The 26,916-nt window shown below is 48.2% G+C and overlaps 1 protein-coding gene across 1 annotated transcript in view; it reads right to left on the bottom strand.

The window, feature by feature from the left end:
* Positions 1–25,428, bottom strand: part of CCDC149 (coiled-coil domain containing 149) — a 99,562-nt gene extending 74,134 nt beyond the window's left edge. The window contains exon 1 of the mRNA XM_088020869.1: positions 25,335–25,428. Coding sequence (XP_087876995.1) covers positions 25,335–25,382 — 48 coding nt within the window. The 5' untranslated portion in view covers positions 25,383–25,428. The remainder of the gene's footprint in view (positions 1–25,334) is intronic.
* Positions 25,429–26,916: the final 1,488 nt, after the last annotated feature.

Below are 26,916 nucleotides of genomic sequence, written 5' to 3'. Positions count from 1 at the left end.
TCCAGTCTCTGTTGTAACGTCTCCTTCTCAGGAAGCTCATCCCTGTCTGTTAGCCCCCAGACTCAATCCTCTTATGCTGTGTTACTTTCCTTCATTGCACTTATTACTTGACCTTGAGTTATATAACTCACTCTGGGCTTATTTTCAACCTCTCTCCAGATGCCTGGCACTAAGAACAATGCAGGGTACATAGCTGAGGCTCAATACATACATATAATGAATGAGAAAATGGCATACATTATGTTACCTCGACGTCCTCTGACACATGTGGCTTTGTCCCCTTTTGACAGATTCTCAAACTCACGAAGGTGGTAAAGACCTCAGGAATCCTCTCAGCCAGGCCCCTAATTGCACAGATGAGGAAGCTGGGACTCAGCATGGTACACTGGCTTACCCAGGGCTGACTCGTAGGACCCAGAGCCAAAACCTAAGCTGGGGGTTCCTCAGTCCAGTGCATTTCTCTCCACCCACCAAATCAAGGTACACAACCCTGGCGAGACATAAATGCCTATAAACTTAGAATGGTGCCTGGTACTTTTTTATAGTAATAAAAATTATTAATATCATACAAAAGATAATAATAGATGATAATATGTCGCCTGATCATCATTCACTAATCATTACTAACTACAGCATGCTAGTAACGAAGCTCCCAGAAACACAGGGAAAGGCACTTTAAAGTAATGGCTGACTTTCAGCTCAGGTCATGATCCCAGGGTCCTGGGATCGAGCCCCACATCGGGCTCCCTGCTCGGCAGGAAGCCTGCTCCTCCCTCTCCCACTCCCCCTGCTTGTGTCCCCTCTCTCGCTGTGTCTCTCTCTGTCAAATAAATAAATAAAATCTTTAAAAAAAAAAAGTAAAGTAATGGCTGACAGATCAGATCGAACTGTGGGATCTGACAGCCTTTTTATCTCCAGCCAGAAGGAGCTACAATACCCGCATTTAGATCTTGGCTTGACCACTCCCTTGCTACGTGATCAATTACTTAGCCTCTCCGTGCCTTAGTTTCTCCACTTGTTAAATGGGTATAATTATAGTATCTTCATAGGGCTCATGCAAGAATTAAAGCAATTCGTATGTACAAAACATTTAAAATAGTAAGTGCTGTCTGTGTATTGCTGTTCTACCCGTTTTAATCACAAGGAGAGGATCACAGCTCAGCAAAGAAGGGGCTCGAAGTGTTGGAGGAAGATGTGAACATTTGAAATGGATCCCAAAGGACAGATGGAGGGGTTCGTTTTGTTGGGGAGTAGATGAAGTTGTGACAGGCAGTGGTGATGGGAAAACAATATCCCCAGCAGGGAAATGGCCAGAGCAAAACACAGAGGTGAGACACGGGGAGACATGCTGTCGGAACAGCGAGCGACACGCTGGGCTGTCTCTGGCGTCGGGTGGGAATGAAGCCTGCATCAGATAAAGCTGGAAAGAGAGACAGATGGGTGGTCAGGTCAGAAAGGGCCTGGAAGTCAGGCTGAAGAGTTCAGATTTTATTCTTCCAGCAAGCAGGAGCCCTGAGGGGCTCTGAATAGGGGAGTGACATTAAGAATCCTCTGAGGAAGACAATTTCATCCTGACATCACGTGGCGTAAATTATCTTTGACTCTACAGCTTGGGTAAAATTGGTTGCCAAGCTCCCAGGGGGAAGGGAAGGCAGCTGGGGATCAGGGCCTGCTTTGCAGACACACCTCTGGATCCTGCAGTTTGATCTGATCTGTCAAGCCTACAAAGAACACACTGACTTTGCTGTTTCTTAATATGGATTCTGTTATCACCTTGTCTAACGCAATTCTGTTAGGTAGGGTGCTACCCAGGCAACCAGAAGCAGGCATGGGTTTAGCCTCAGCCACGGCAGCTGGTATCCGAATCCTATCGGTGGGCAAATGGGTCACATGGCTGCCCAACCGCCTGACAAAGGGCTGAGCCCAGGGGGACGAGCCACGTGAAACTACCCCCACTTTCTGGTCACTTGGGTGGGGCCAAGGGATATGCACTTGGTTCTCCTTATGCTTCCATTTTTGCTCCCTAGTCAAGCTGTAATTATGCCTGTTAATATCAAGCGTGGTGGAGGGGCCAGGGCTATCTGCTCTCTTCCCTACACATGGAAAGGAGGGTATGGGTTTGTTTTCAGAAAAGATGAAGGAGAAAACAAAGTCATATTTTTGGAATGTCTGCTATGTGCCAGGCACTGTTAAAAGTAATACTAAGGAGAAGTAGACCTTTATCTAATTATAATAGTAAGTGCAGTGGGCACTATTCAGTGAACATTGTTATTTTCCAAACTCTACTAAGTGCTCGACTTGAAACATTATATTCAATCCCTACAGCTGCCTATGAAGTAGGTTGTACAATTAGCCCCATTTTAGAGACGAGGACACTGAAGCTCAACAAGGTCAACTTATCCTTCATTACTGAAGTAATGAGTAGCAGAGCCAGACTGTTCTCTGCATTTATCAATCAGGATCCTTGGGTTGTAAGCAACAGTAACTGATCCCCTCACATAGGAATGTGTTGGAAGGACTTTGGCACTCACAGAATTGGCAGGAGGGCAGAGAAGTCGGCTTAGAAACAGGGAGGTGGCGAAGTGGCTCTGGAGGCTAGATGAGGGGTCAAGGCAGGAAAGATCAGGTCAGAGGCCGGCGATCGATCAGGGTAGAACCCGACTCCGTTATGCTTCAGCTTCTTTATCTCTGTTCAAGGGAGTCTCCAGCCGGCCTAAAGGAGATCATGTGCCATCCTTCGCCTGGGGGAGTACGAGACACCCAGACTGTCGTCCTGTGCTCTCTCTGCAGATTATATCCAGCACTAATACCCTCCAAAGCGGGGTGTGGTTGGAAGTGAGAGAACAATAAATGTTTGCCACATTAACCTGGGTAGATCCATTCTATTGAGTTTATTTCTCAACTCTGCTAAGGTCCTCCCCTTCTAGTGGCTTATGAATAAAGGTTAAAAAAGAAACAGTGGGCATTTAATAAGAATTCCTTTTATTTTAATGGACCCCTGAGGCTCTACTAATCATACCCAGAAAAGCACACACAGTGGTGAAGTTTACAGGCTGCAGTGGGGTATATACACCTACCAACTGGAGAAAGGAAAAACCACACACCAACTACACTGGGTAATCGGTGAAACGTGAGCGGAATAAACTTGGTAAAATATGACCAGTTTTCAGCATGTATACTAGATATCATGAAATATTTTTATTATCCTCTCAAAAATAGATTTCTTTTGAATTGCATTTCAATCATATTTTTAAAGCACAACTCACAAGTCATTTGTCCACGTTAATTCATGCCCGCACGCAAACACCACAAAGGTAGCCTTGTGCTTATCATCTTAAGAACCCAGACCCACAGTTTTCACCACTGAGTGGCTTTTATCTACCCATTTACTGTTATCTGCAATAAAACAAATCATAATTTGCTACAAGGAAGATCATAACAATTAAATGTCTATCTGACATACTACATTACTATTTAGATGGCTTTACAACCAGATAAATGCTGAGAGGGATGAAGGTAGCCAGGATGTCAGGGAGGGGACCTCTCCATCAAGTGACTCTTACTCTCAAACAGTGACTCATGGTCCTTGGCGATTTTTACTGGTGGGATCAGGCTAGTTCCCATTAGCTGCTGCAAGAACATACCTGCCAATCCCCAAAGGCTTCGCCACGTGATGATAAACATACATGGCTGAAGGGTTCTGTTCAGGAATAATTCAGAAACTTCCCAATTCACAGACTCACTCTTTTCTTAGAGCTATTTCCTCCCCTGGTCCCCCTCTACTCTGTCACACCCTCTTTCTACCTTATCTTCCATCCTCCATCCAGGATACCTCCTTTCTCATCCAATCTGCAGCTTCAGGTAAACAGTACTCAACAATCGACTTAATTTCACCTTCAGATAAGCCACTCCCCCTATTCCCGGAACCCCTACTTTGCCCTGAACGGTGATGTCTGACCGGGACCGTCATGACGGCCTCCTTGTCACTCTACCTGTCTAGTACAGGTACCAGTCCCTTTGAAAACCATAAATCAGGTCCTGCCACTCATTCATCTTTAAAAATATCTGTTAAGGAGATTCACAAACAAGAGCTCTTTGATATCTGGCTGCAGCTTATCTCTGACTCTTCCTGGCTCCTTATTGCCATGTGACATTCTGGGTACACCTTAACTAGAGAATCACAGCCACCTGCTCACCTATCTGCCTCACCACAGACTGAGGCCTCCCTGCAGCCAAGGTCCAACTCATCCACCTTTGCATCTCCAGAGCCAAGCTCCTGACCAAGAGTGAGTGTTTAATAAGTATTTGAGAAATAAATGAATTTTGGTTCCCACTAAGCTGAAATATATATATACAAATATATATATATTTGTAATATGTATGTTAGTAAGCTAATCAATTATTATTTATTATTAAGCCTAAATCTCTAATTGCATTTTAGCATCATTTAGAAAAATAAGTCTGTTTACAAAAACTTGGTGTGTATGGAGAGGTCATAAGACGGCTCCTATAGAATTAGCAAAATGGCATTTGCATGTCACCTCATTTTTATTGTTCAAAATGAGCACTTCCCCATATCACAAGGGCATAAACTTCCTTTACCACCTTCATTCTCTGGATAGGCATCCAGGACTGTTGCTTGGAGATACCCTGAACCTTGCCAGGGCAAGTTTGGGCATCTATGGAGTAAGAAGCCAAGCAAGGCCAAGCCCATGCAGATGGTCATGTCGCTGAGGTCCTGCAGCCCACAGGCATCTGGACCAAGTCACGCTGACTCGCCAGCGCCCAGGGGTGCAGCCTTCACTGGCCGTGACCCTACCCCAGTCTCCAACTGTGCGCTCCCGAGCATTTCCACAGCCCTGTTCTAAATCTGTGTTCGCCTCTGTAATTTTTAGATAACATTTCAGCAATTTCAGGTTGGTAACTTAATGATTCTAATGCCATTCTCTAAGATGACTTTTTTTTTTTTTATGATCTATCTTTCTCGGAGTCACCACGGCGGTTTTCCCTCTTCAGTATTACTTTTGACAGGCAAACTTTGATTATTCGAGTGCCCCAGGGGATGTGCTGAAATTTAAGTTAAGTGAGATTTCAGGTAATTGGAGGAGTTTATAATGTGAACTATAGTAGCTGGGGGGTATGTGAAATTCACTGACAGTTTTGGTTAACTGAAGTTAGGAATAACGAAGGTTTGCCTGGATATCTATTTCAATCCTTCGCTCCTGTTATTTCTCTCTTCCTCCCTCTCCCCCCCTTCTCAGTCTCAATACTGTCTGGGTGTGCCCCTGTTCTTTGCAGGCCTACAGAGATGAGGAGGAAATGCAAGGGAAAAAGACTGGCTTTCCTTCTAGTTGGCCATAAATGGGCAAGGAAATCCCTCTCATTTGCTGAAGATAGCATATATTTTTTTTAAAACTCCTCGCTTGCCTAGAGTGAGTTTGCGCTCTCCCCAGTGCTGGGCTGATCCGACCTTGCCTCTGGCCGAGATGCTGATGACAGGGTATGCAATTCTGGTTCGTTTCAGAGATCGGGTGTTCGGGATGGGGCACTAAAATTACCCATGCATCTGAGGATCTCCCTTTTCCACCCAGGTTGCCAGGGGCCTGGGATACACTAGATACAGGTGACAGCCCACGTCACCAACACTCACATGTGCAATGACATATTATAACATACAACAGTCACATGTGGAATGTGATGATAGATTCACTCGTCATTTCATTATAGGATAATAATTCAAATCAGTTGCAGAAAGCTTTTCTTGTGGGCTGGGTAGCAATAAAAAGCCAGCAAAACATGGGCAACATTTTGGTCAAACGGTCTTTAAAAGATATAACATTGCTGTGGCTCCTCTTCCCCTGGTCTCAAAAAGAAATCATAAAAAAAAAAAAACCAAAACCCTAAACCCTTCCTACTGATGAGCCACAGCGGCTGCTATATATCTACCTGCTCCTAACTTCTCAGGTCTGCCCCCGAACACTGTGAGGCAGAGGGGACCTCTAGCTGCACCTCCACTTGACAAACGAGGCTCAAGGGATGGCATTTGCAGGACTACAGTTGATTCCAGGACTCTACTTTAACAAAGGGGAATCTGGGAGGCACAGAGACAAAGGGAACATGAATAGACACACGGCACTTGGGATTTAGAGTGAAATGATGTGGTTCTCACGGCCATCACCGAAGACTGGCCGTGGGAAGCCACTCGCCTGCGCTCTGTGCTTCAGTTTCCTCTTTTATAAATGCTGTGTGAATGACCATCACCATCTTGAGGTCTACTCTGTGCCCGAAGGTGATTCAGCATTTCACACATATAAATCATTAATCCTTATCACACTCCCAAAATGTAGGCATTATCCCCTTCTACAGATGAAGAAACTGAGGCTCTGGGAGATTAAAAAAAGGTCACCCAACTTCTAAGTGGCAATGGTGGGATTTAAACCCAGGCCTGTCCCACGCCCTTCCTGCCCCAGTGCCCTATGCCTCCCTCAGAGAAGAATTACATGGATTCTGTAGGACAATGCATGTTTAAAAAAGGCACTCGAGGGGCACCTGGGTGGCTCAGTTGGTTAAGCATCCAACTCTTATTTCGGCTCAGGTCATGATCTCAGGGTCATGAGATCGAACCCTGCGTTGGGCTCCACACTAGGTATGGAGTCTACTTTGGATTCTCTCCCTCTTTCTCTGTCCCTCCCTCAGCCCCATGTTTGCATGCTCTCTCTCTCTAAAAATAACATTTTTAAAAATAAAAATAAAAAAATTTAAAAAGCACTCAATAAATTCTAAAGGTGCCAATCTTATTAATAATCACAATAACCCAAAGAACTTCATCTCTCTTATTCAAAGAAAGAAAACCATCTTGATTCCTAAGTTTGTCAGCAGACCTTGCCTTTCTGAAAGATATCATCTCCCTGCTGGGATGAATGGTTCCATAAGAGGGTCAGAGTGCTCAAGGTGAAGACTGAACTCAAGACAGAGCATTTGTGGGAATATTCCCTGGCTCCCAGCCCTCCAATACTTGAGTCAAGTGGAGACACTCCAAAGCAAGGAGGGGTTCCATCCCTGTCTGCCCCAAAAGGCAGTCATCTGCAGACTAGAGATCTTGAAATCAGACATGCAAATCCATCACCATTTTAATCATCCAAGTAAATAGAGCTCATACCACCATCTGCCAAGACGCCAACCAGTCATGATCATCACAGCTCCCCCAGTGGTTCTCTCTGTGTGAGAACCACGGAGTCATTATTCAAGGGGCCACTTGGGCCCGCATTTCTGCCAACAGGATGAAGGTGTCCGCAGCCAAAGCTTGTGGCTGGGAGCCGGTTCTGCCCTCTCTCTGCGCCTAGCTCAGATTCTTCTGAGCACTGCTCATTGCTCCTGCACTTGCTATCACTCTCTTCCCACCAGCTCCGGTAGCACTGATGAGTGAGAAATTTCCCTCAACAAGAACCGTCAGTTCAGAACACAGCCCCACAGCAGCAAGTTGGGTGGAGAGGCATTCTGGAACATGGGAGGATGTGCGATACCGATGACTGAAACCACAGGAGCTTTCAGAGGATGGACTAAATTGCAAACACTTCTCAAGGTGAGGGCTCCGTCCACGTCTGTTTCTCTAGCTGGTGATGGTGCAGATGGGTTGATTATGCTAGCAAAGGGCTCCTGTGGCTGATCTGAATTTATTATGGCTTCCAGGGAGGAAGGCAAAATCCTCATTGGCTCCACAAAACCAACAAGCCACCAGCCAATATTGGGGATAATTTTCTTATTTCCCTTGACAGGTCATTTGTCCACTACCATCACGGATCATCAGAAGAACATTTAAATGACAATAAGATGGGTTGTTCCAGTTTAGTCTTCTGCAAGTACAGACACAAGACCTGACACTTGAAAAGAATTCCTTTGGAGAAGACATCACTGATGCAGGTAGTGTCAAGGTTTGGGCATTTCTCTTTCAGTAGGGAAATTCACTGATAACCAGGATCACTACGGACAGTAGTGTCAAAAGGACGGACTAAATATATGGCCAGGTGACCATTCCAAAAGGAGATGAAATTTCAGAGGCAGACAGACCTAAAAGGATATGGATGGCAGTGGATATCCCGAGTAAGACCCTGAGTCCTGGGGTACAGACCTTCCTGGATCCCAGTCTCTGCCCTGCCAGTTCTAGCTGAATGACCTTGAACAAGTTAATTCACCTCTTGCTGAGCCAAAGACACCTTATTTGTAAAATGGGGACCATGATAGTATCTACTTCATAGGGTTTGTGAGGTTAAAAGAGATAATGAATGAACAAGGCATTTAGTCCAGTAACTGGCAGGTAGCTGGCTTTTACTGAGAAGTTATCTTTACCATCATCATCATCATCATCATCCATAAGCATCATGTTCATGGCTATCATTAGGACTGTTCCTGTCCATACCATGTGGGAGGGTGCAAAGACCGAAGTAGTTAAAACAAGTCCTTGGGAAAAGACCTACCAAGCCTGATGGGCCTAGATCCCACATATGACCATGGATGCATCAGACAAAACACAGATGGCAGACTCTCCTCCACCACGCACCGTGTGCCAGGTACCGTTCTGGGCACTTCACACACATTCACAATGGGGCCCTATGAGGTAGGTACTATCACGATCCCCTCCATCCATATAAAAGTGTTGGCCAATGAGATGGAAGGAGAAGTGTCCTGGGAGACTGCTGGGAAGTTTCCTTAAAGGAAGGAGCCCACTCTTCTTCATGTCTTCTTCCTCCTGCAAAATACTGGTCCCAAAATGGAAAGCCCCACTCTTGGAATGGTAGATGAAAGAAAGAGCAGGTGTCTGGGTCCCAGACAAACTATAAGCCGCCATATCAGCCCTAGATGGCCTTCCTCTAAATTCACTGTACTTGAGGGAGAACTACAGATAACTCTATCTTATTTAAACCACTGCTGTTTCTGGTATTACCTTAAAATTAATCCCAAATAATATGCCAACATGGCCAAACAACTGACACTGAGGAAGATATATAACTGAGTTCACAAGAGAGCCCTATGTTACTACTGGCCGGTGTCATTAGCTATCCACGACATGAAAGCATAGAAATACTACACCCAGGTTTGAATAGGGTTTAAATTAAAGAATCCTTCCCTTTCAGCTTGATAATTCAAACTACACACCTGCTAAACACGAGCACGACACTGTAGCAGCTTTGGTCGCTCTCTCACTCACTCATGTGGTGAGGCTGTGTCGAGTGGGGAAAACACAGACTTTGGGGTCAAAAGAACCTGGGTTCAGATCGCAGCTCTTGCATTACCAGCATATTCCTGTATGCTTACTCATCCAACACCCAACCCTTAGCCATACTGATCACAGCAGGTGAAATGGTGGTAACCCTAGTTGCCTCTCAAGGGGGTTGGGAGGAATAAATGAAACGCATATAGGAAGTGTGGGCACATTAAATAGTGCCCAATAACTGTGTGCTTTCTCCTTCCAACATGTGCCTGGACCAAACCTTATCCACCTGGCACATGGCAAGGGCTTAATAAATGGAAACAGTGGACAAATAACTTTACTGCTGTTAGTCATACTGATGATACTGAGAGAGTAGTAACCATCACCGCGGTGTTCATCATAACAGTGGTAGTAAAATAATCGAAAGCCAAGCCGGGAGAGGGTGAAAGCCAGGAAGGTCCCCAAATGTGCACGGTTAATGCCTACATGATCAAAACAGGAGTGGTCAGCACTGGGCTGGACACTGTTTCCGGGGGGAGCATGGGCATTTTTCTCATAAATCCTCATGACTGTTTCCAGTAATCAAAACAACTGTTTTCCTCACTCACCAAGCAATCCTGTAATCAGAAAAGGACCTCTCTCTAAACCCAGGTGTTTAAATTGTCCAGTGAATTCCTCTCCCCTTTTAAAACTGAATTTTTAAGAAGGAGTTGAGAGATGGGATGAACGAACATCCTAGAATTTGCTCTCCCATACAGACGCTTACACACCACATGGTAGGATGCGAGATGTCCTTGCCGATGCACAGGGGTGCTTATTAGGACATTCAGCATAAATCACATGTATTCAAATAAACTAAGCGAGCCAGGGAAGGCATAAACTGGCCTTGCAAAAAACCACAGGAAAATCTCAAAGTCACTGCCCCGGCAGCCTGTTCTAGAACTTAAGAGAACCCTGATGTCAGACAGCTGAGCATTCTGATAGTGGGAAACAATGCAGTAAGAAGTTCTGAGACATAGCTTCAAAGTCCAGCAAGCATACAGTTTGTCAATACAGTGTAATCTCATGCTGCCATAAACTGATGTTGATGGTGCTGATGAGTGAAGGACATGGAAACTAGTCACTACTTATTGCTGAGTAGGCAAAAGAACAAGTTTATAAAAACAGCATCCAGTGACAGAATTCAAAATAATGGTTACGGTGGGTGGTGGGTTGTGTTGACTGGGAAAGGCATACGGAGCCTTCTGGAGAGCTGGGAATGTTCTAGATTTTGACCTAGGTGGTGGTTACACAGGTGCATGCACATGCAAAAAGGCATTGAGCATTAGCATTCACTGTGTGCATTCACTGTATATGTGTTAGCCTCAATACAAATGAAAAAAATAAAGCAGCCTATGATATAAACTCATTTTTAGAAATAAAGGCACGGAGGGTGCCTGGGTGGCTCAGTCAGTTAAGCGTCCAACTCTTGGTTTTGGTTCAGGTCATGATCTCAGGGTCCTGGGATGGAGCCTCACGTTGGGCTCCAGGCTCAACGTGGAGTCTGCTTGAGATTCTCTCTCCCTCTGCCCTTCCCCCTGCTCACATGTTCTATTTCTTTCTAAAATAAATAAATAAAATCTTTTAGAAAGAAAGAAAGAGAGAAAGAAAAAGAAAGGAAGGAAGGAAGGAAAGAGGGGGGAGGGAGGGAGAAGGGAGGGAGGGGGAAAGGCAGGCAGGCATGGAAAAATACCTGAGAGATTATACACTAAAATATAACAGCAATCAGCTGTGGGTATTGGAATTACAGTTATTTTCTTTTAAACATCTCTGTATTTTCTAAATTTAGGGAACACAGAAATCTACTCAGATGTTTAAAGTTAAATCCATCCTGACCCAAAGTCTGACCATCTGTAGGTAATACCTTCAGGCACTCACTTTTCTTCCCCACCGGCCCTTTCTTCTTCATTCACAGATTCAGGCCAGCGAGGGCAGGGCCCCCACTGCTGCCCGAGGAACTCTCTGTGATGGGGTCAAGTAGGCAGGGTGTGGGCGGATGGCTCCTCGGCCTTATTAGAGTCTCACGCTTCCATGGAGCCTCTGCTCAGACAGGACTGGGTCGCCTGGCGCACCTGTCTTCAGCCTACGCAGCAGAGGTGGCATCCTGTTCCTTCAGTTATGGTCACATCTCAGGTGTCCCTGACACCCCTTTTGCTCAACTTCCAGCCTCTACTGAAGTCTGGGCAGGGATCTGGAATGAGACCCCAGAAGTCTCTATCTCAGCTCCAGTTCCTGGGGCTTCACTCTAGGTCAGCTGGTGTGAGTGTGCAGAGGGTATGGACCCAAGCCCTCGGGTGGGAAAAACATCTGACTTGAAGCTAAGAGGCCTGCCTCCACACACTCGTTTCTTGCCAAGTGACCATCAATAAAGACTCTGAGTTTCCGTTTCTTCATTTACAAAAGGACACTACCCCCTGCTCATTCCAACTGACAAGGTGGTTACAAGGATAAGGGAATGGAGAGGAAGGTGACAACACCGTTGCCTTCTGCACCCCAACTTTTAGCAAAGTGCCTGAGGCTGTGTTCATCGTCTCTAATATCAGTGGAAGGCAGACAGATGTAAGGTACTGTTTTTAGCAATTATTTCTCATGATGAGACCGTGACCGCAGGGACCAAAGAAATTGCATAACTTCTTTGCATGCAAGACCTGTGGGAGCAAACAACCTTGCAGCGAGCTTCCCATCTGGTCCAGAGCAGAGGCAGACTGGTGAGTGTTCAGACGTGCTCTAAGACAGGTCAGAGCCCATTTACAGAAAGCAGCTCTTTAGAACCGAATGATTTCCCACCCACGGCTTCCGCCTGGCTCTTTTCAAGCAATATATCTGATACAATAAAATTTCAGTTTGGGAGAAAAAAAGAGAAAGAAGGGGCAGCTGAGAGGGAGAGGGGGAGGGAGGAAATGACTTGTAGTGAATGCATAAATCCCTTGGAGCTTATTAAAAGGAGATTTGACTTACTACCTTTAAAAGATCACAGTCCGTATTTTGAAAGTCAGAAGGTCTGTGAGATCAAGCGGATAAAAGGGGGCTTTGGGGAAAGAAACAAATGAGAATGTTGTTCTGACAAACAAAAAATGAAACGTCCTTGTTTTAATTCAGGAGTTTTTCAATTCAGGTGTTCACGGAGAACCCGAAAGGTGTCATCTCTTTCAGATTTGTCTACAACGAGCAGGACGTTGTGCTGGGTACAATGGCAGATTCAAAACTGCATCAGCCCATTCCTGCTCTGAGTAACTCCAGGCCGGAGACAAGGCACGTACATAAATCGTTCCCACCTAGGGCGGCCAGGGAGACGCTGGCCACCGAGGGGCACCTGGACGCTACAGGATCGCAGAAGGCCGAAGACCTTACAGTCGGAGGTTACGGTGGTTACCACTGAGCCCTGGAAGAGGAGTGGGAAGAAGCAAGAGGACCAGAGCTCCTGCCAGAGGGCCCCGCCTGAGCAAACTGCGCGTGTGTGGAAACGCAGGCTCCTGGCAGAGACCCGGCGTGGTTCTGTGGAACAGGAGCCCGGGACACGTGACATGGAGAAACAGAAGATGAGGCTGGAACATCTGCTTTGAATGAAGGTAAGAAAGGCCTTAGATGACAGTGGAGTCTGGGCCAAAGTGAGGGCCAGCAGGAGCTATGGAGGCTTTCGAGCAAGGAAGGGTCAGAAGCCCAGTCTGGCTTCCAGGCGCTCGACCAGGCAGAGAGGAGGGTGGAACGGCAGACGGGGATGCAGGAGGCAGGAGCGCTGATGAGGACGTACCTCCTGCAGGCAGGAGGTTGCTGCTAGCTCTTTGTGGAAGAGAGCGGTGTCCTGAGTCCGGAAGTCAGCTCTTGAACAGGCTTCTTCAGCACCAAACAAACGAGGGAAGGAGAGTTGTCAGCAGACGGCTCTGAAGACCAGAAGGGGGTAGGAGTGTGAGGCTGGACTCGGGGAGAGCAGGAAGGACGCAGGGCTGGAGGGTGAGTGAGAGGAGCGCGGAAGAGGCCAGGGAAATGGAAGGCGCCCAGGGATGGACTGAGTGACCCCCCCAGGAACGAACTGAGTGACCCGCCCAGGTGCTGGAAGGTCTGGCAAAGCTGGAGACTGCCAGGAAAGAAGGAAAGGCGGCAGACTGACTCCGATGGCACTCACCGGACTGCAGCTGATTACAAAGCCAATTGGAACTGGCTAGAAAGAAGGGAGTTCCATCCTTGCCCCCTCCAATCCTGCCTTGGGCGTGGGGTCGGCAGATGGCTGAGCAGGCAGGTACATCCACCTGCACCCCAGCGACATGGATTTTCAATGGCGTCGTGTTGACAACCAGCAGCTGACACATCACCTCTCTCTGCAGGGGCATCTCCGGAGCCCTGGGAAGGGTTTTCCTAAAGCCCAGGCAAGGACTGGACCGCCACCTCGGCCAGAGAGGGCTGGGGACTTTAAAACACACTTCCATATATTTCACCTCACTTTAACCCCATCTTTAGGTGAGAGACACAAGACAGATGATGTTATCCTCATTGTATGAAGTCCAGAGAAACTGAGGCCTTGGAGAAGTCATGAGATTGGGTGGAGCTTGATGACTTCCGTCACCCACCGCAGCCTGAGCCCAGCAGCTGGCCAGGACACCGGCCATGGGCTGGGGCCATGTGGACACACACTCGCAGGGCCCTCAGGGCCATGATCGGTCTGGGTGAGAGGCTGGAAGGGGGTGCACAGCAGCAGCTGAGCAGGGCTGGCCTCAAAGAGAGTATCAGAAATGGCAATATCGACCGTTTCCTTCCTCCCTTCTCTCCCTCCTTCCCTGAGTCCCTGCTAAGTCTCACATGCCTGGAATTGTACTCGATATTGTTGGCCACCCATGTCTCTGAGGGTCCCCGTCCTCAGGAACCCCATTACCTTGCCTTGCCCTGCTGCCAACAGTCTCCCACACCATCTTCCCAACTCAAACATACTATCCACTTCCCAAGCAAAATACACCAGGTCCAGGAGAGGTAAGAAACTCAAGTAGAGGATGTGACATTTGACCTGGGCCTCAAAGTATGCATAGGAGGTCACCCTGGACGCAAGCAAAGGCCTGGAGATGCCTCAGGGCATGGAATGATCTGGTGTCAGTCAGGAGTTCCGTGGAGAGTGGGGAAGTGGTGGGCAGACGGGGACTTGCTGGAGACGAGGAGGGAGTAGGGCCCCTGGAGGGCCTGGGTTTTCCCTCCGCAGGCCCCGGAAGGCCATCCGAGAGCTTGAGGCAAAGGACTGGTAAACCATTTCAGTGCTCAGAAGGACAACTCCAGCTGGACAGCTGGACATGGAAGAAAGACCTTACAGGATGTGGTAGATGTTCTGGGGAGAATGGATAAGAACCTGGGCCACGGTGGGATGGTGGGAGTGGTGACCCAGAGCCCTGATTAAAGACTTGTCCCTGAGCAGAAAATAGGGGCCTTCACTAATAATTGGATTGGGTTCCACTGGGAGGAAGGATCGCAGACTCTGTAGTGATGGCATTAATTGAGCCGGGAGGGAAGGAGGAAGAGACATAGGAACGGCGGAAGGCAGAGGCAGGAGGAATTCAGGTTAGGGCACAGAGAGTGTGAGGTGCCTGGAGACAGGTCCAGCGGCCACATGGAGGGATGCAGAAGCCGAGCGTGTAGGGAAAGAAGGGTGGAGTGTTAGAGGCTGCATGCTCAGGACCACAAAGGCTGAAGCCTGCAGACAGACCACTGTGTATGGCAGAGAGGAGGCTGCTCCTGGATGGCCTGGGCAAGAGCATTTGCAGGAGTAAAGAAGAGGTGGAAGGCAGATGCAGGTGGGCTGAGAGGGATGAAAGCAAGGGGACAGAGGAAGAGGTACATGTGGGCTCCTGTGTCCTGCTCAATCCTCATCTCTACCGCTTACATACCTTCCCAACGCATCCAGGTAATTTCTTCCCTGCTCAAAGGGTATAATCATGCCATCAGTCACCTCCAGAGTAAAGGCCACACTCGGGACCCTAGCACTCCGTAGACAGCCAATGGGGCATTCAAGGTCTGCCTAACAACTACCACCCCAAGCCCCACTATGCATTGCCAACCAGAGACCAGACTCTATTAATTCCCAAACAAGCCTTGCATTTGCCACCTCTGCACCTTTGCTATTTCTGTTCCTTCTGCCTAGAACACCCTTCCTTTATACTCCTACTTGCTCAAATCTTGCCCGACCTTCCAGGTCCAAGAACCCTCCTCAATCCCCCAATCTAAATTAACTTCCCCTTGACCAGCAGAGCACTTAACCAAAATGTATGTCACAGGGTAGTGGCATATCCCCATTCTCTATCACCACTAGACTACAAACCCCTCAATAGCAACTGTCTCACGTCCAAGGCACTGCACACAGTTCTCAATCTGTGTCTGGTGTGTTGAGCGCTGACCTTCTCCCTTGCTGTCCCCTGTCCCATTTTAATATTCCTGGCTGTCCTTTACTCCTCCATCCTACCAGCCAACCAACCTAACGCAGGAACAGATCCATCCTAATGTCACTAACACCCTACCTGGGTGTCAGCCATTTAATAAAGCTGTAAGTGGGCAGGAACGTGGATGAGTTACTTTCCATAAGTGGGGATGTGAAATCGAAGTAGAGGCCCTATCTATGGCCAGAACTAGGTTGGTTCTCGGGTATTATTCAGTGTCCTCACTCAGTTCCTGCTCCTCTTGAGTCATAGCATGAAACTCATTCCTCTCTCCTACCCAACACAGGCCGTCACGATCCCTTCTCTTAGAAGCTCACTAACTGGTGTAGGAGTGAAAATCCGCACACAGAGAAGGTCCATTCCTTTCTCTGGGAGCATTTTCGTGCTGGATGTGTGGCTTGGAACATGAACTACGTAAAGCAACAGGTCGAAGAGCTCACTTCAAGCTTGGGTGGTCATGGATGATTTTATGAGGGATGTGGGCTTCTGTTCCACCCAGAAGTACTAGTAAAGGCTGTGGTCTGGGAAGAAGTCGAAGGCCCACCCAGATGAGATCTGGATGTGAGAGTGAGGTAAAAGCCAGAATGCATCACCGATCAGTTTGTCTCGGGCAGCCAATTTCTGAGGGGGGCAGTGAGACATAAAACTAGAAAGGTCAGGGCTAGTTTGAGGGAGGCCGTTGGAATACCAGGTAATGGGGGGCCACAGAAGGCTTCTGAGGAAAGTGAAAAGCTTCTAGTGAAAAGTGCTTTTCTTTTTAAGGTGGCATAACAGGTTGTTGATAGTTGATGCGGGGTAGGCTGGCTTGAAGAAGAGCTGATAACCTGCACGTAAATGTTTGTTGCAATAAAACAGCATAAGGCAATGGAAACAGAGTAGACTATTTAGCAAGCTTACATAGAAAATGAAAATGGGAAGACTTCAAAATAAAAAAACCAACCAAAGGTTTGTGTTCCTTGGGAACCAGGTATCCCCTCCCACTGGCATCATGTTACCTGATGGGCCAGAGAGAGATGCAGACTCTTCACTAAGCAAAGTCCTCTGCGGTGAGGCACCCAAAGCCCCAGTGTGGTTTGATTAGTGGAAAACCAGGCGGTGAGTGAGAAATGTCATTCACTCTGGTCATTTTCATTCAGGGACTGGCAAAGTCCTCTTCGAATCTTCAGCCAACGTATTTTATTCAATGTGAAAGCCACTAAATTAATTTTTTAACATAATAAGAGTAGAAATTGTCAATTTTAGAAGCACATATGCGAATTTCCCTGCACAGGGGAGAACATGAATCCTATTAGTTAAAAATAGCAGTTGTGCTCACTTTCCCCCACATGCTAATTTTAATAAACTTACTCTGAAATTAGCCTGCCACTAGGAAGATAGCAGCTCATCCAAAATGTTCCCAGTAAGCACGAAGCTTGCCTTGCAAGAGTTCAAGTACTCCCAGGAAACTCTGAACAATGCAGAGTTCTAAATGGAACTCATCTCTTCTCACCAGACTCAGCGACCCCCAACCCTCTATCACACCCAGCGTCACCAACTCTCAAAGGTCATCTCGGACTCCTTCAATTTCATCTTCCCGACACAGCTGACTGTGAAATCCTATTGGGGTCTTTTTAAAAAAAATCTTCATAACCATCCTTTTACCTCTATTCCTACTGACGCCATGTCTCCTTATCACTTTATTTATTCAAACATCCACATTCATATATTCTACAATTAATACCTACAAAGGGCAAAACATAGTGCAAAGAGCTAAGGCCACAAATCAATAACACATGGTCGCTACTCTCAAGGAGCTCAAGATCTTTTGGGTTCAGTGGAGAGATAAACAAGTTACGAGTTAGAAAACCGTGTGATTAGTGGTATGACTTAGGTGCAAAAGGAATAATCGGGAATGTTGGTGGTGACAGAAAAGACTAGATTACTGGTCTCTCATCTTGTCTTTTCTTGATTCCTGGCAAAGTTACCAAATTTGCCTGTACATACCCAGTGCCTGGCATAGTGCCTCGTAGATGTAAGAGCTCCGCGATCATTGAGTTCAGTGGAAACAAATCTATTCCAAATATTTTCATCAACTTGTACTCCATCTAAAAAAGCACCCAGTGCCTATTACCAGCTACATTAGAGCACGCCCTCTGTCTTGCTTTTGAACTCGTTCACCATCTGGTCCACCCTGGCTAGTCCAGGCTTAACGTCTGCTCTACCCCAACCCACTAGTAACAGCCTTCATCAGAAGCATTTCCTCAAAAGTCAACCACCAGCCCAGGGCTCATGCCTGCTTCCCATCATGATCATCTATGCCCTCTTCAACCAAAGGGGAGGGACCCCAGTTCAAGTTCCACTGCCTCTGAGAAGCTTTTTCCCCACTTCTCAAGCCTTACCAACTATCTATATATGTGCTCACTATTGGGCACTGCTTTTTCATTTAATAATAATATTATTAATATGAATAATACCCTTGAAATATTAACTCATGTCCTATCTACCCACCTTGCCTCCATTTCCTATAACCCCTACCTCATTTCTCACTACATATCCCTCTCCCCTCCCTTTTTAAGAAGCCAGACATCCTGCCTTCGTGTTCCCAGGAACGGAGCACCCAGCGAAACACAGGTAACAAAGTGATTGGCTTTTCAGTGTTGAAAGTTTGGTCCTTAAGACATCAAGGCATAGAAGAGTCTCCCCAGGAGCTTTCTCTCCCAAAGCCCCCCCAAAAACTAGAAAGATCTCCAAAGTTAAGGAAAGGACAGAATCAGAGTGCAAGGAAGGAGAGCTTGGTTATCAGGGAGTCTCTAAGAATGAACACAGAGCTCTGCCTAATCAGCCTGAGTGGGGAGAGCAGAGTGAGAACGAGGGGAGAGGGGTGGGAGCAAGACTAGTCTTGATGGAAACCTGATGAGGTGGGGTCCTGGAGAGGTAAGGACTAAAGCTCTCTAGAGAGATGGTGATCTTGACTGTCCATCTCTCCCCTTTAAAAATAATTACTTTTATGGAGACATAATTCACACAGAGAAAGATTCCTCTTTTTTGGGTGTGCAGCTCTATGAATTTTAGCACACGGATACAGTCATGTAGTCATCAGCTCCATCGAGGCATAGAATACGTCCATCACGCCAGAAAGTTCCTTCATGCCCCTCTGTCGTCAATCTGCTCACCCTGCTCTCAGGCTCTGGCAACCACCGATCTGTTTCCTGCCATTTTAGCTGTGCCTCCCCCAAAATTTCACATAAATGGAATCTTACAGTAGGTACGCTTGGCTTGAGCCTCTGGTTTCTTTCACTTGCCAATATTTTCTCTTTTTTTAGTATAATTGGTACACAGTGTTACATTAGCTTCAGGTGTACCAAATGTTTTAAAGATTCATTCATGTTTTTGCATGGATCAGTGATCTGCTCCATCTTAATGCTGAGCACGCTTCTGCCACACGGATGTGCAGCAGTTTACCTGCTCATCAGTTCATGGACGTTGGGACTGTTTCCATTCTCAGCAACTATCAAGAAAACTCTATAAACATTCACATACAGGTTTTGGTGTCAACACATGTCTTCACTTCTCTGGGGTAAACTAGGGACAGGATTGCTGGGTTATTCAGTTAAGTGTATGTTTAACTTGACGAGAAATTGCAAAACTGTTTTCATGTCCCATTCCTCCAGCGATGCATGGGCTTTCCGGCTGTTCTGCATCCTTGTCAGCACTTGGTTTATCCATTTTTTATTTGTTTGTTTTTCCATTCTAATAGGTGCATCGGGGGGATCTCACTGTGGTTTTAACTTACGTTTACCTCCCGACGGATGATGTGGAGTATCTGTTCACGTGCTTGTTTTCCATACAAATCTCTCGAGGGCAGTGTCTATTGAACTCTTTTGCCATTTTAAAAATTAGGTTGTTTTCTTATTATTGAGTCGTGAGAGTTCTTTCTATGTTCTAGGCATGAGATATGTGCTCTGCACAAATTGTCTCCCAGCCTGTGGCTTATCTTTTCAACTCCTTAATGGAGTTTTTCAGAGCCGAAGTTTTAAACTTTGATAAAGTCCAATTTATCCTTTTTTCCTTTTATGGTTGTATTTTTCATGTCCTATGTACCCTTCTTACTTTTGAATCTCCTAAATTTGGAAAAATTGTCTCAGGTGGTGATAAGAAGAACCCTCCCAAATTTAAGCTGGGCACATCCTGCTAATGATGATATTCCCTAGCCTCTCTTACAGCAAGGTGCGGCCACATGACTACGCTCAGACCAAGGGGATGTGAGCAGAAGTCATCCCTCATTAAAGAAAAGCCCCTCGCCCTGGACTCCCCCTGCCCTCTTTTTCTCCATTCTCATGGGCTGGGGCAAAAACATGGTAGCAACCAGCTTTACACATACAGTTGAGGACCATCCCCAAGACACACTGGAGTACGAAGGTGCCCCAAAATCCAGGTTCTTAAATGCCCTGGGGAGCAGGGCCGCCCTCCCCAGCTGGACCACCACACTGTAATGTGAATGAGACCTACACATCTACCTTATTAGAATGATATATTTTGAGGGTAGGTATCTTTGTTGCCGTGGCTTAAACTTGACCCTAACAATCTACCCTTCTTTCTGAGGAAGTAGGAAATAATCCCAAGGGTCTTGGACGCAGCCTGCTGTCATGTGGTACATCTACGCAGACAACTGCACAATAGTTTCCACAAGCTTCCCTCAGCTGAGGAGTGATTCGGGGGCGGCAGGATACGAATGCCTTGCCCCTAGCCTGGGCCAGAGAGTGAAGTCCCCTATGCTCAGAGCAGTGACTGAGCACTACACGGACGTGAGTAGCATAAGAGGGGGACAAGGAGGGACACAACAGTGACCTCTGACCAGACACTAGCCTGAAATGAGGAGACTGCGGCCAGGCACCAGCTGTGTGCCCCCGACCCCCATCATTCCCTGCCAATGGTGGAGTCCTGCTCGAGCCCCCTAGGACGTAAATACAAGCTCAGGGAAAGGGGGAGGCATGACTCCTCTCCAAATTATCCTTCCACCACCCTTACCATGGGAACCCGTAACCAAAATTCAGGTGTTGTAGCAAAATACAGAAGTTTTCATTTTGTGAATACCCAAGTTTCCGTCCTGAGGTTCATGGTCACTGTACTAATGTTCACAGACCATCCGCCAGGCAGAGGCCGAAGCACTAACCAGCACTACTTCCTTTGAGCCTCACAGCACCTATGAGGGGCCATTTTATTACTCTATTGAAGATGAGGAAAAAACGAGGCTCAGAGAAATTGCACAGTGAGGTGATTCTTTCAAGTCCATTCTGCTTCTGGCAAACAGCCCCCAGGGCCCTGACCTGCTTTCGGGCCATGTGGCTTCCAGGGCAGGGCCTAAGACCGTCAGATCACCACGCTCCTGAGCAGTTTCGTTCCAGGGCAGGCCAGTGATCTGAGTGGGTTCATGGGGAGTGATTCCTGTGGTTTTATGGAATGTACTACATAAGAGCTTCTGTTTTCCACTCTGAACTTGAATGTATGGGAGGCTGAGGCTGAAGACAAACAGCAAGGAGACCCAAGCGTCTGTGTGAGCAGGGAATCCAGCTGTGCCCCAAACCACCCTACCTGGGAATCAGTAGTCAGGCCAGCTGTATTGGTTTGCTAGAGCTGCTTGTAACAAATTGCCATAAACCAGGTGGCTTGAAACAAGAGAAATAAACTCTCTGATACTCCTGGGGGTTAGAAGTCCAAAATCAAGGTGTCAGCAGGGCCATGCTCCCTAATAATGCTCTAGGGGAGGACTGCTCCTTGCCTCTTCCTAGCTTCTGGTAGTTGCCAGCAATCTCAGGCACTCCTGTTAGCTGCATAACTCATCACATGGCCTTCTTTCTTCTGTAACTTCACATTGCCTTCCCTCTGTGCATCTCTACATCCAAATTTTCCTCGCCTCATTGGGTTAGGAGCCCACTCTAATGACCTCACCTCAACTTGATTACGTCTTCAAAGACTCTATTTCCAAATAAGGCTACGTTCACAACTGTGGGGTGGGGGTTAGGATTTGAACACATGTTTTTGCGGAGCACAATTCAACCCACAACACCAGCCAATTAATTCCCTGAGCTGAACCACTTTGGGTTGGGTTTTTGATCATTTGCACCCAGAAAGAGGAAGCCAAGATTTACCCCCAGATCTCAGTCGACAACCGAGACCCAAAGCTGTGCCATTAACCACAGGGCCGACTATATGTCTCTTCAATCTCTCTCTTTCAAATGTCAGTGGCTCCACTCTGGGCAGAGGCCCAGGGTTTTACAACACGCTCAAGGAATATGAGACTGATTGCTATCTAATTAATTAACCAACACTCAAATAGTGAAAATAGTGATACTGAACTCGGCATGGTTTATCACAGGGCAGTAGGCTCAGAGGTGGCTAACATTTTTATTTTAGAAATAGAATGTTATTGATTGTCTGCATGGCTGCATTTCCAGATTTTTCCCTGATTTTGAAAGATCACCTCAGGCGGTGTTAAGAAGAACACTTCCCCCTCCCCAGACATTTAATTTCCAAAACAGCTCACCAGCCATGCTTTTTTCACATGCATGGCCGTGTTGACTTCGGGGCCTGAGAGGAGGCTGTAATTTCAGCTTGTTATCCTAAAAATATGAAAATAAAACTGATCTCTGTAGGATCATTTTAAATGAAAACTGCTTCCTAGAGGCAAGCCGTGGAAGAAAACTGATTGAAAGAGAGCGCGGGGCTCTGGGCAGGAGGGACAATGGAGGGCGCATCCAGGGTGGGAGGCGGAAGCCCGGTCTTCCGCAGAAAACCAATGGGAGTTGTCAAAAAGCCCAGTCAGCTCAGGTCAGATGTCTGGTGACATCTTCCCCGGGTCCTTCGGCTGGGCTCCAAAATCACTGCGAAACACCATGGGCCGTTGACCACTCTCTTCCTTGAATCCTGCCTGGCTGAGTATCAGACATCTCCACGCCAGACCCAGTCCACACCCAGCCAGCTAAACTTGGGTGGGGAGGGGAATCCCCCGGGTAGCTCAGTTTCTGAGAAAAGCAGATTTGAGGCTGCACTCCTGGGCATTTTCATGCCATGGGTGTATCAGTTTCTTGTGGCTGCCATAACCAGTTACCACAAACTGGGTGGTTTAAAACAGAAATTTATTCTCTCACAGCTGTGGAGACCAGATGTCCACAGTCAAGGTGTCAGCAGAACTGATTCCTTCTGGAGGCTCTGAGGGAGAATCTGGTCCGTGCCTCTTCCAGCTTCCGGTGGCGGCTGGCAAAACTTGACATCCTGGGATTTTTGCTGTACAACTCCAATCTCTATTGACATGGCCTCCCTCTGTGTGTGTCTGTCTTCCCGTGGCCTTCTCCCTTGTATCTCTGTGTCTGAAATCTATCTTTACTTTCTTTTATAAGGACACCAGTCATTAGATTTAGGGCTCCCCCTAAATCCAGAATGATCTCATCTCATGGTCTTTAACTTGATTATATCTGCAAAGGCCCTATCTCCAAATAAGGTCCCATTCATAGCTACTCGGGGGTTAGGGCTCAGACGTATCCATGGTGAGGAGGTGGGCACACAATAGATTTGGGGAGAGACTCTGAAACTTGCATTTTTTCCAAAAACGCAGAGTAACTCTTTGCACTCTTTGCTCCCCAAATGACTCTGGTGCAGGTGATGCGTAGATCATACTCTGAAAAACACTGATTTAGCCGCTGAGGATTCAAAGATGAGTAAGACATGGTCCCCTCCCTTGGAGAAGCCGCGGTCTAGTTAAAGATATAGACAGATGAACCAATGATCAAAATACGAAGTATAGCCTAACGATCCCAAGCTCTAGAGTCAGACAGACCAGGGTTCAAATTCTCTAGCTGTGAGGCTAGAAAGCCTTTAATGAATGTCTGTGGAAGGCAAGAAGGCATTACCCTGAAGAAATGCAGCTGGAACAGGCAAGGCAACTCCTGAAAGACCCATTTCAGAATCTTGATTTATTCCATAAGCATTTTGGGGGCACCTGCTGTGTACGGAGCTCAGTGTGTAGACACTTGGAACAAAGCCAAGGAAAACACACGTCCTAGTGGGGAGGCCATCAGGCTGTGATACAGTGTGGTCAGTGCAAGGCGGAGGTAAGCCTGCCACGGAGAGGCACATTCGAGTGCAATGAAGCATTTCCTTCCTTTGGTTTTCCATCCTTCACATTCTGTTCCTTAGCACTCTCTCTGTCTCTATTGTGGGACTCCCCCAAACTGTAGCATTATGCTCCAGAAATTCTTGGAGGGCAAAAGAGGTTGTCTGTCTTCTTTGCCACTGAATCCCAAGTACCATGTACCTGGCTACTAATAGACATTCGGTAAGTATTTGTTGGAGTGGGGCCATTTCAGAGCCCAACACTGGACTTTTATGAAGAACCACCTCCAGCCTCCTTGACTAATGGGTGTGAGTCCTGAAAGGCCAAGAGAAAAGTCCTCTAGAGGATCTGCCCCTTGGCATAAAGCCTGATAGTTAGACCTGAGCAAAACAACGTATCAGGATGTTGTCTAGTTAGGCGCTTTCAACTACTAGACCAAGAGTAAACAAATTAAGCCAGGGAGAACTGAGGACATCTTATTCCTCTTCAAAAATACAATGCTTCACACACACTGGACATTAAATACTGTTATCAGACTGACCTGGAGGCCCAGAAAATGATTAAAGGAGAAAGACAATGCCGGGTTTCCCCTCCAGCATCCCATAAGGGAAGAAAGAGAGCAAACCATTACACCCCGCATTGTGTGCACAGGAATCAAGTCCAAGAGACCCCAAGTTGGCCTTGGGCAAGGGGGATGGTTCTCAGGAGGGAGAGAATGGAAAATTTCCAGGGGATGCTCAGCATGGCTGGGTAAGGTGGCTAACTGCCGTCACATACGGTGATAAGTCAGGGACAGCTACCTACCTGTGAGAGGGGGACATCGGCCCTCACTCTCACCTGGAGGACTCTGTGGACGGCGCCTCCCAGGCCAAAAAGCCCAAGCTGGGCTGAAGAGGGAATAGCTTAGGAGACTACCAGCGGGCGCCAGGGGTGTTTGTGACAAAAGAGTTTGGGGGCGGGAGAGGGCTGGTGTTTTCTGCTTCCACAGATGGACTGACTTCTGCATCTGCATTTCACGCCTTTGATAAAAGGCTCCCCGCCTGACACGGAGTAGGCTCGCCATACACGTGTTGACAGGAACGAGCAAGTGACTGCATGAAGGCTACGGAGGACCCCGAACTCCCCCACCCGAACCTCCACGGCAGGTAATTCCACCTGGCCCGAGTGGAACCCCAGGGCCCGGATTCCCTCCTCCCCCACTGGCACCACCTTTCCGCTTCAGCACCGGCCGTCCAATCGCGAGGCTCCAGAACGGTGGTGACCAGGCGAGCAGGTGGGGCTTGGCGCCTTTCCTCCCGGATCCCCGCGCCGCGCTCTCCAATGCGGGGCCCAACCCTGCCGGGGGGTGGGGGACGAAAGCCCCTCTCCAGAAGCCGGTACCAGATGGCGCGGAGCGAAGTGGCGCCCGGCTAAGCCCGGGAAGCGCGGGAGGAACGGCGCACCTGGCGGGGCCGAGGGGGCAGCGCGTCCCCCGCACGTCCCCGCCGCGCTCGGCCACCCCGGGGCGGAATGGGGGGGGGGCGCGGGCTCCGGGCTGCGGCGGCCGCTCGGCCCGGCCCTTCCCGCCTGGCCGGCGCCTCGGCCTCACCTCGCTCACCAGCCCCTGCCAGTCGCTCTCGGTCTGGTCGCCGTTCATGGCCTTCTCCTGCAGGCCCGGGCCGGCTTCATGGACGCCGCCCTCCTCCGCCGCCGCCGCCGCCTCCGCCTCCGCTTCCCCCCGCCGCGCCGCCGCCGTCGCCGCCACCCGAGCCCCGCGCGGCCCCGAGAGGGCCGGGCGCCTCCGAGCCGCCGCGCCGCCGCCGCCGCCGCCGCCTGCGGCCGCCCGCCCGCCCTATTGACTCAACGTCCGCCTCCGCGGGAAGGGGAGGAGGAGCCGCGGCGGCCGGGGCCGCAGCCACAGTCCGGCCGTTCCCCCGCCCCCTGGGCCCCGGACCGCCACGCGCCCAGCCCCTGACCCCCCCCCCCCGATCTCCCGCGCCCGCTGTCCCCGACTCCTGGGCCCAGGCCCCGGTCCCCACGTTCACACACCCCCCACACACCACGACCCTCGCAGGGAAGGGGCGGGAGGGGTCCCAGCATGCCGGTCACTCCTAGCTCCGGGATTCCTGCTCTCCCCTGGCGGCGGGCGCGCTTCACACGCACCTGCGTGACCCCCCAAATCCAGCCAACCCCTGACCCACTTCCCACTGGGGGAGGGCAGTGGCTTTGTTCCCCAGTGAACGTTAGGTACGGGGCCTGGCACATAGTAGGTGCTGTACAAATGTTTGTTGGTCGCAGGAATGAAGGGACCACGCGTTATTATATATTTAACATTGTTTTTGAAGCTACTAATGTTTACTTACATTTATTTCTCAAATTATCAGCTCTCATAAATAGAAAGCAAATGAAAAAAAATTGAAACTAAAACAATATTGAATTCTAAATAGGACCAAAAGCTCTGAGTGGGATGCTATGCTCTGTCAGGGAAGGTGTTAAAGACCTGCTGGCTTCAATCTGAGGCTGTCTCCTGAGAGGAAAGACTGAAGAGAATTACAGAGGGCAGGGAATCTTCACAAATAAGTCATTAATATTCAAGATGGTTTTCTCAGGTCTCCTAAAATCCTCTCATGGACCACCACCAAGGTGAGCTTGCCAGTCTTGCAGAAGCCCAACCTGTGAAGACAAGCAGGTAGGTTGAGAAGAAGCTGTGGACCCATTTTACAGTTGTGGGAACATCACTGCCAACATTTACTTATTATTTTTAGTCCATTGTGGATCCTGGATCAACCCTGTGGGATTAGAGTTCTCTTCATTGATCAGACGTGGAAACAGAGATCTGAAAAATGGAGAAACAGAGATTTGGTGAGGACATCTGGCTCCCAGAGGGTCTCTTCAGCATCTTGGATACCTGAACACAAAGTACCACACCTGGAAGAAGGCCATATTGCACTTTATCGGTGGCCTTGTCTTGTCGGCATGGTAGACTGTAAAATGGTGTTAATAATTCCCTGCCATTGTCTGTAGCTTTGACTCTAGGCTCAGCCACGTAACTAGCTTTAGCTAATGCAAGGTTGCAAATGTGCAGGGGGACTAATCCTTGCTTATGCTCTTGGGAACCTGTGAACCCTACCATACAAGCCCAGGATAGCTTGCTGGATGATGGACTCACGACCAACACCCAGCCAACTGCC

This window comes from Eumetopias jubatus, unplaced genomic scaffold (assembly GCF_037043125.1).
Source record: "Eumetopias jubatus isolate StellerSeaLion01/CBP00866 unplaced genomic scaffold, mEumJub1_p1.0 scaffold_2, whole genome shotgun sequence".
Taxonomy (NCBI): Eukaryota; Metazoa; Chordata; class Mammalia; order Carnivora; family Otariidae; genus Eumetopias; species Eumetopias jubatus.
This window is presented reverse-complemented; position numbering and strand designations above follow the sequence as displayed.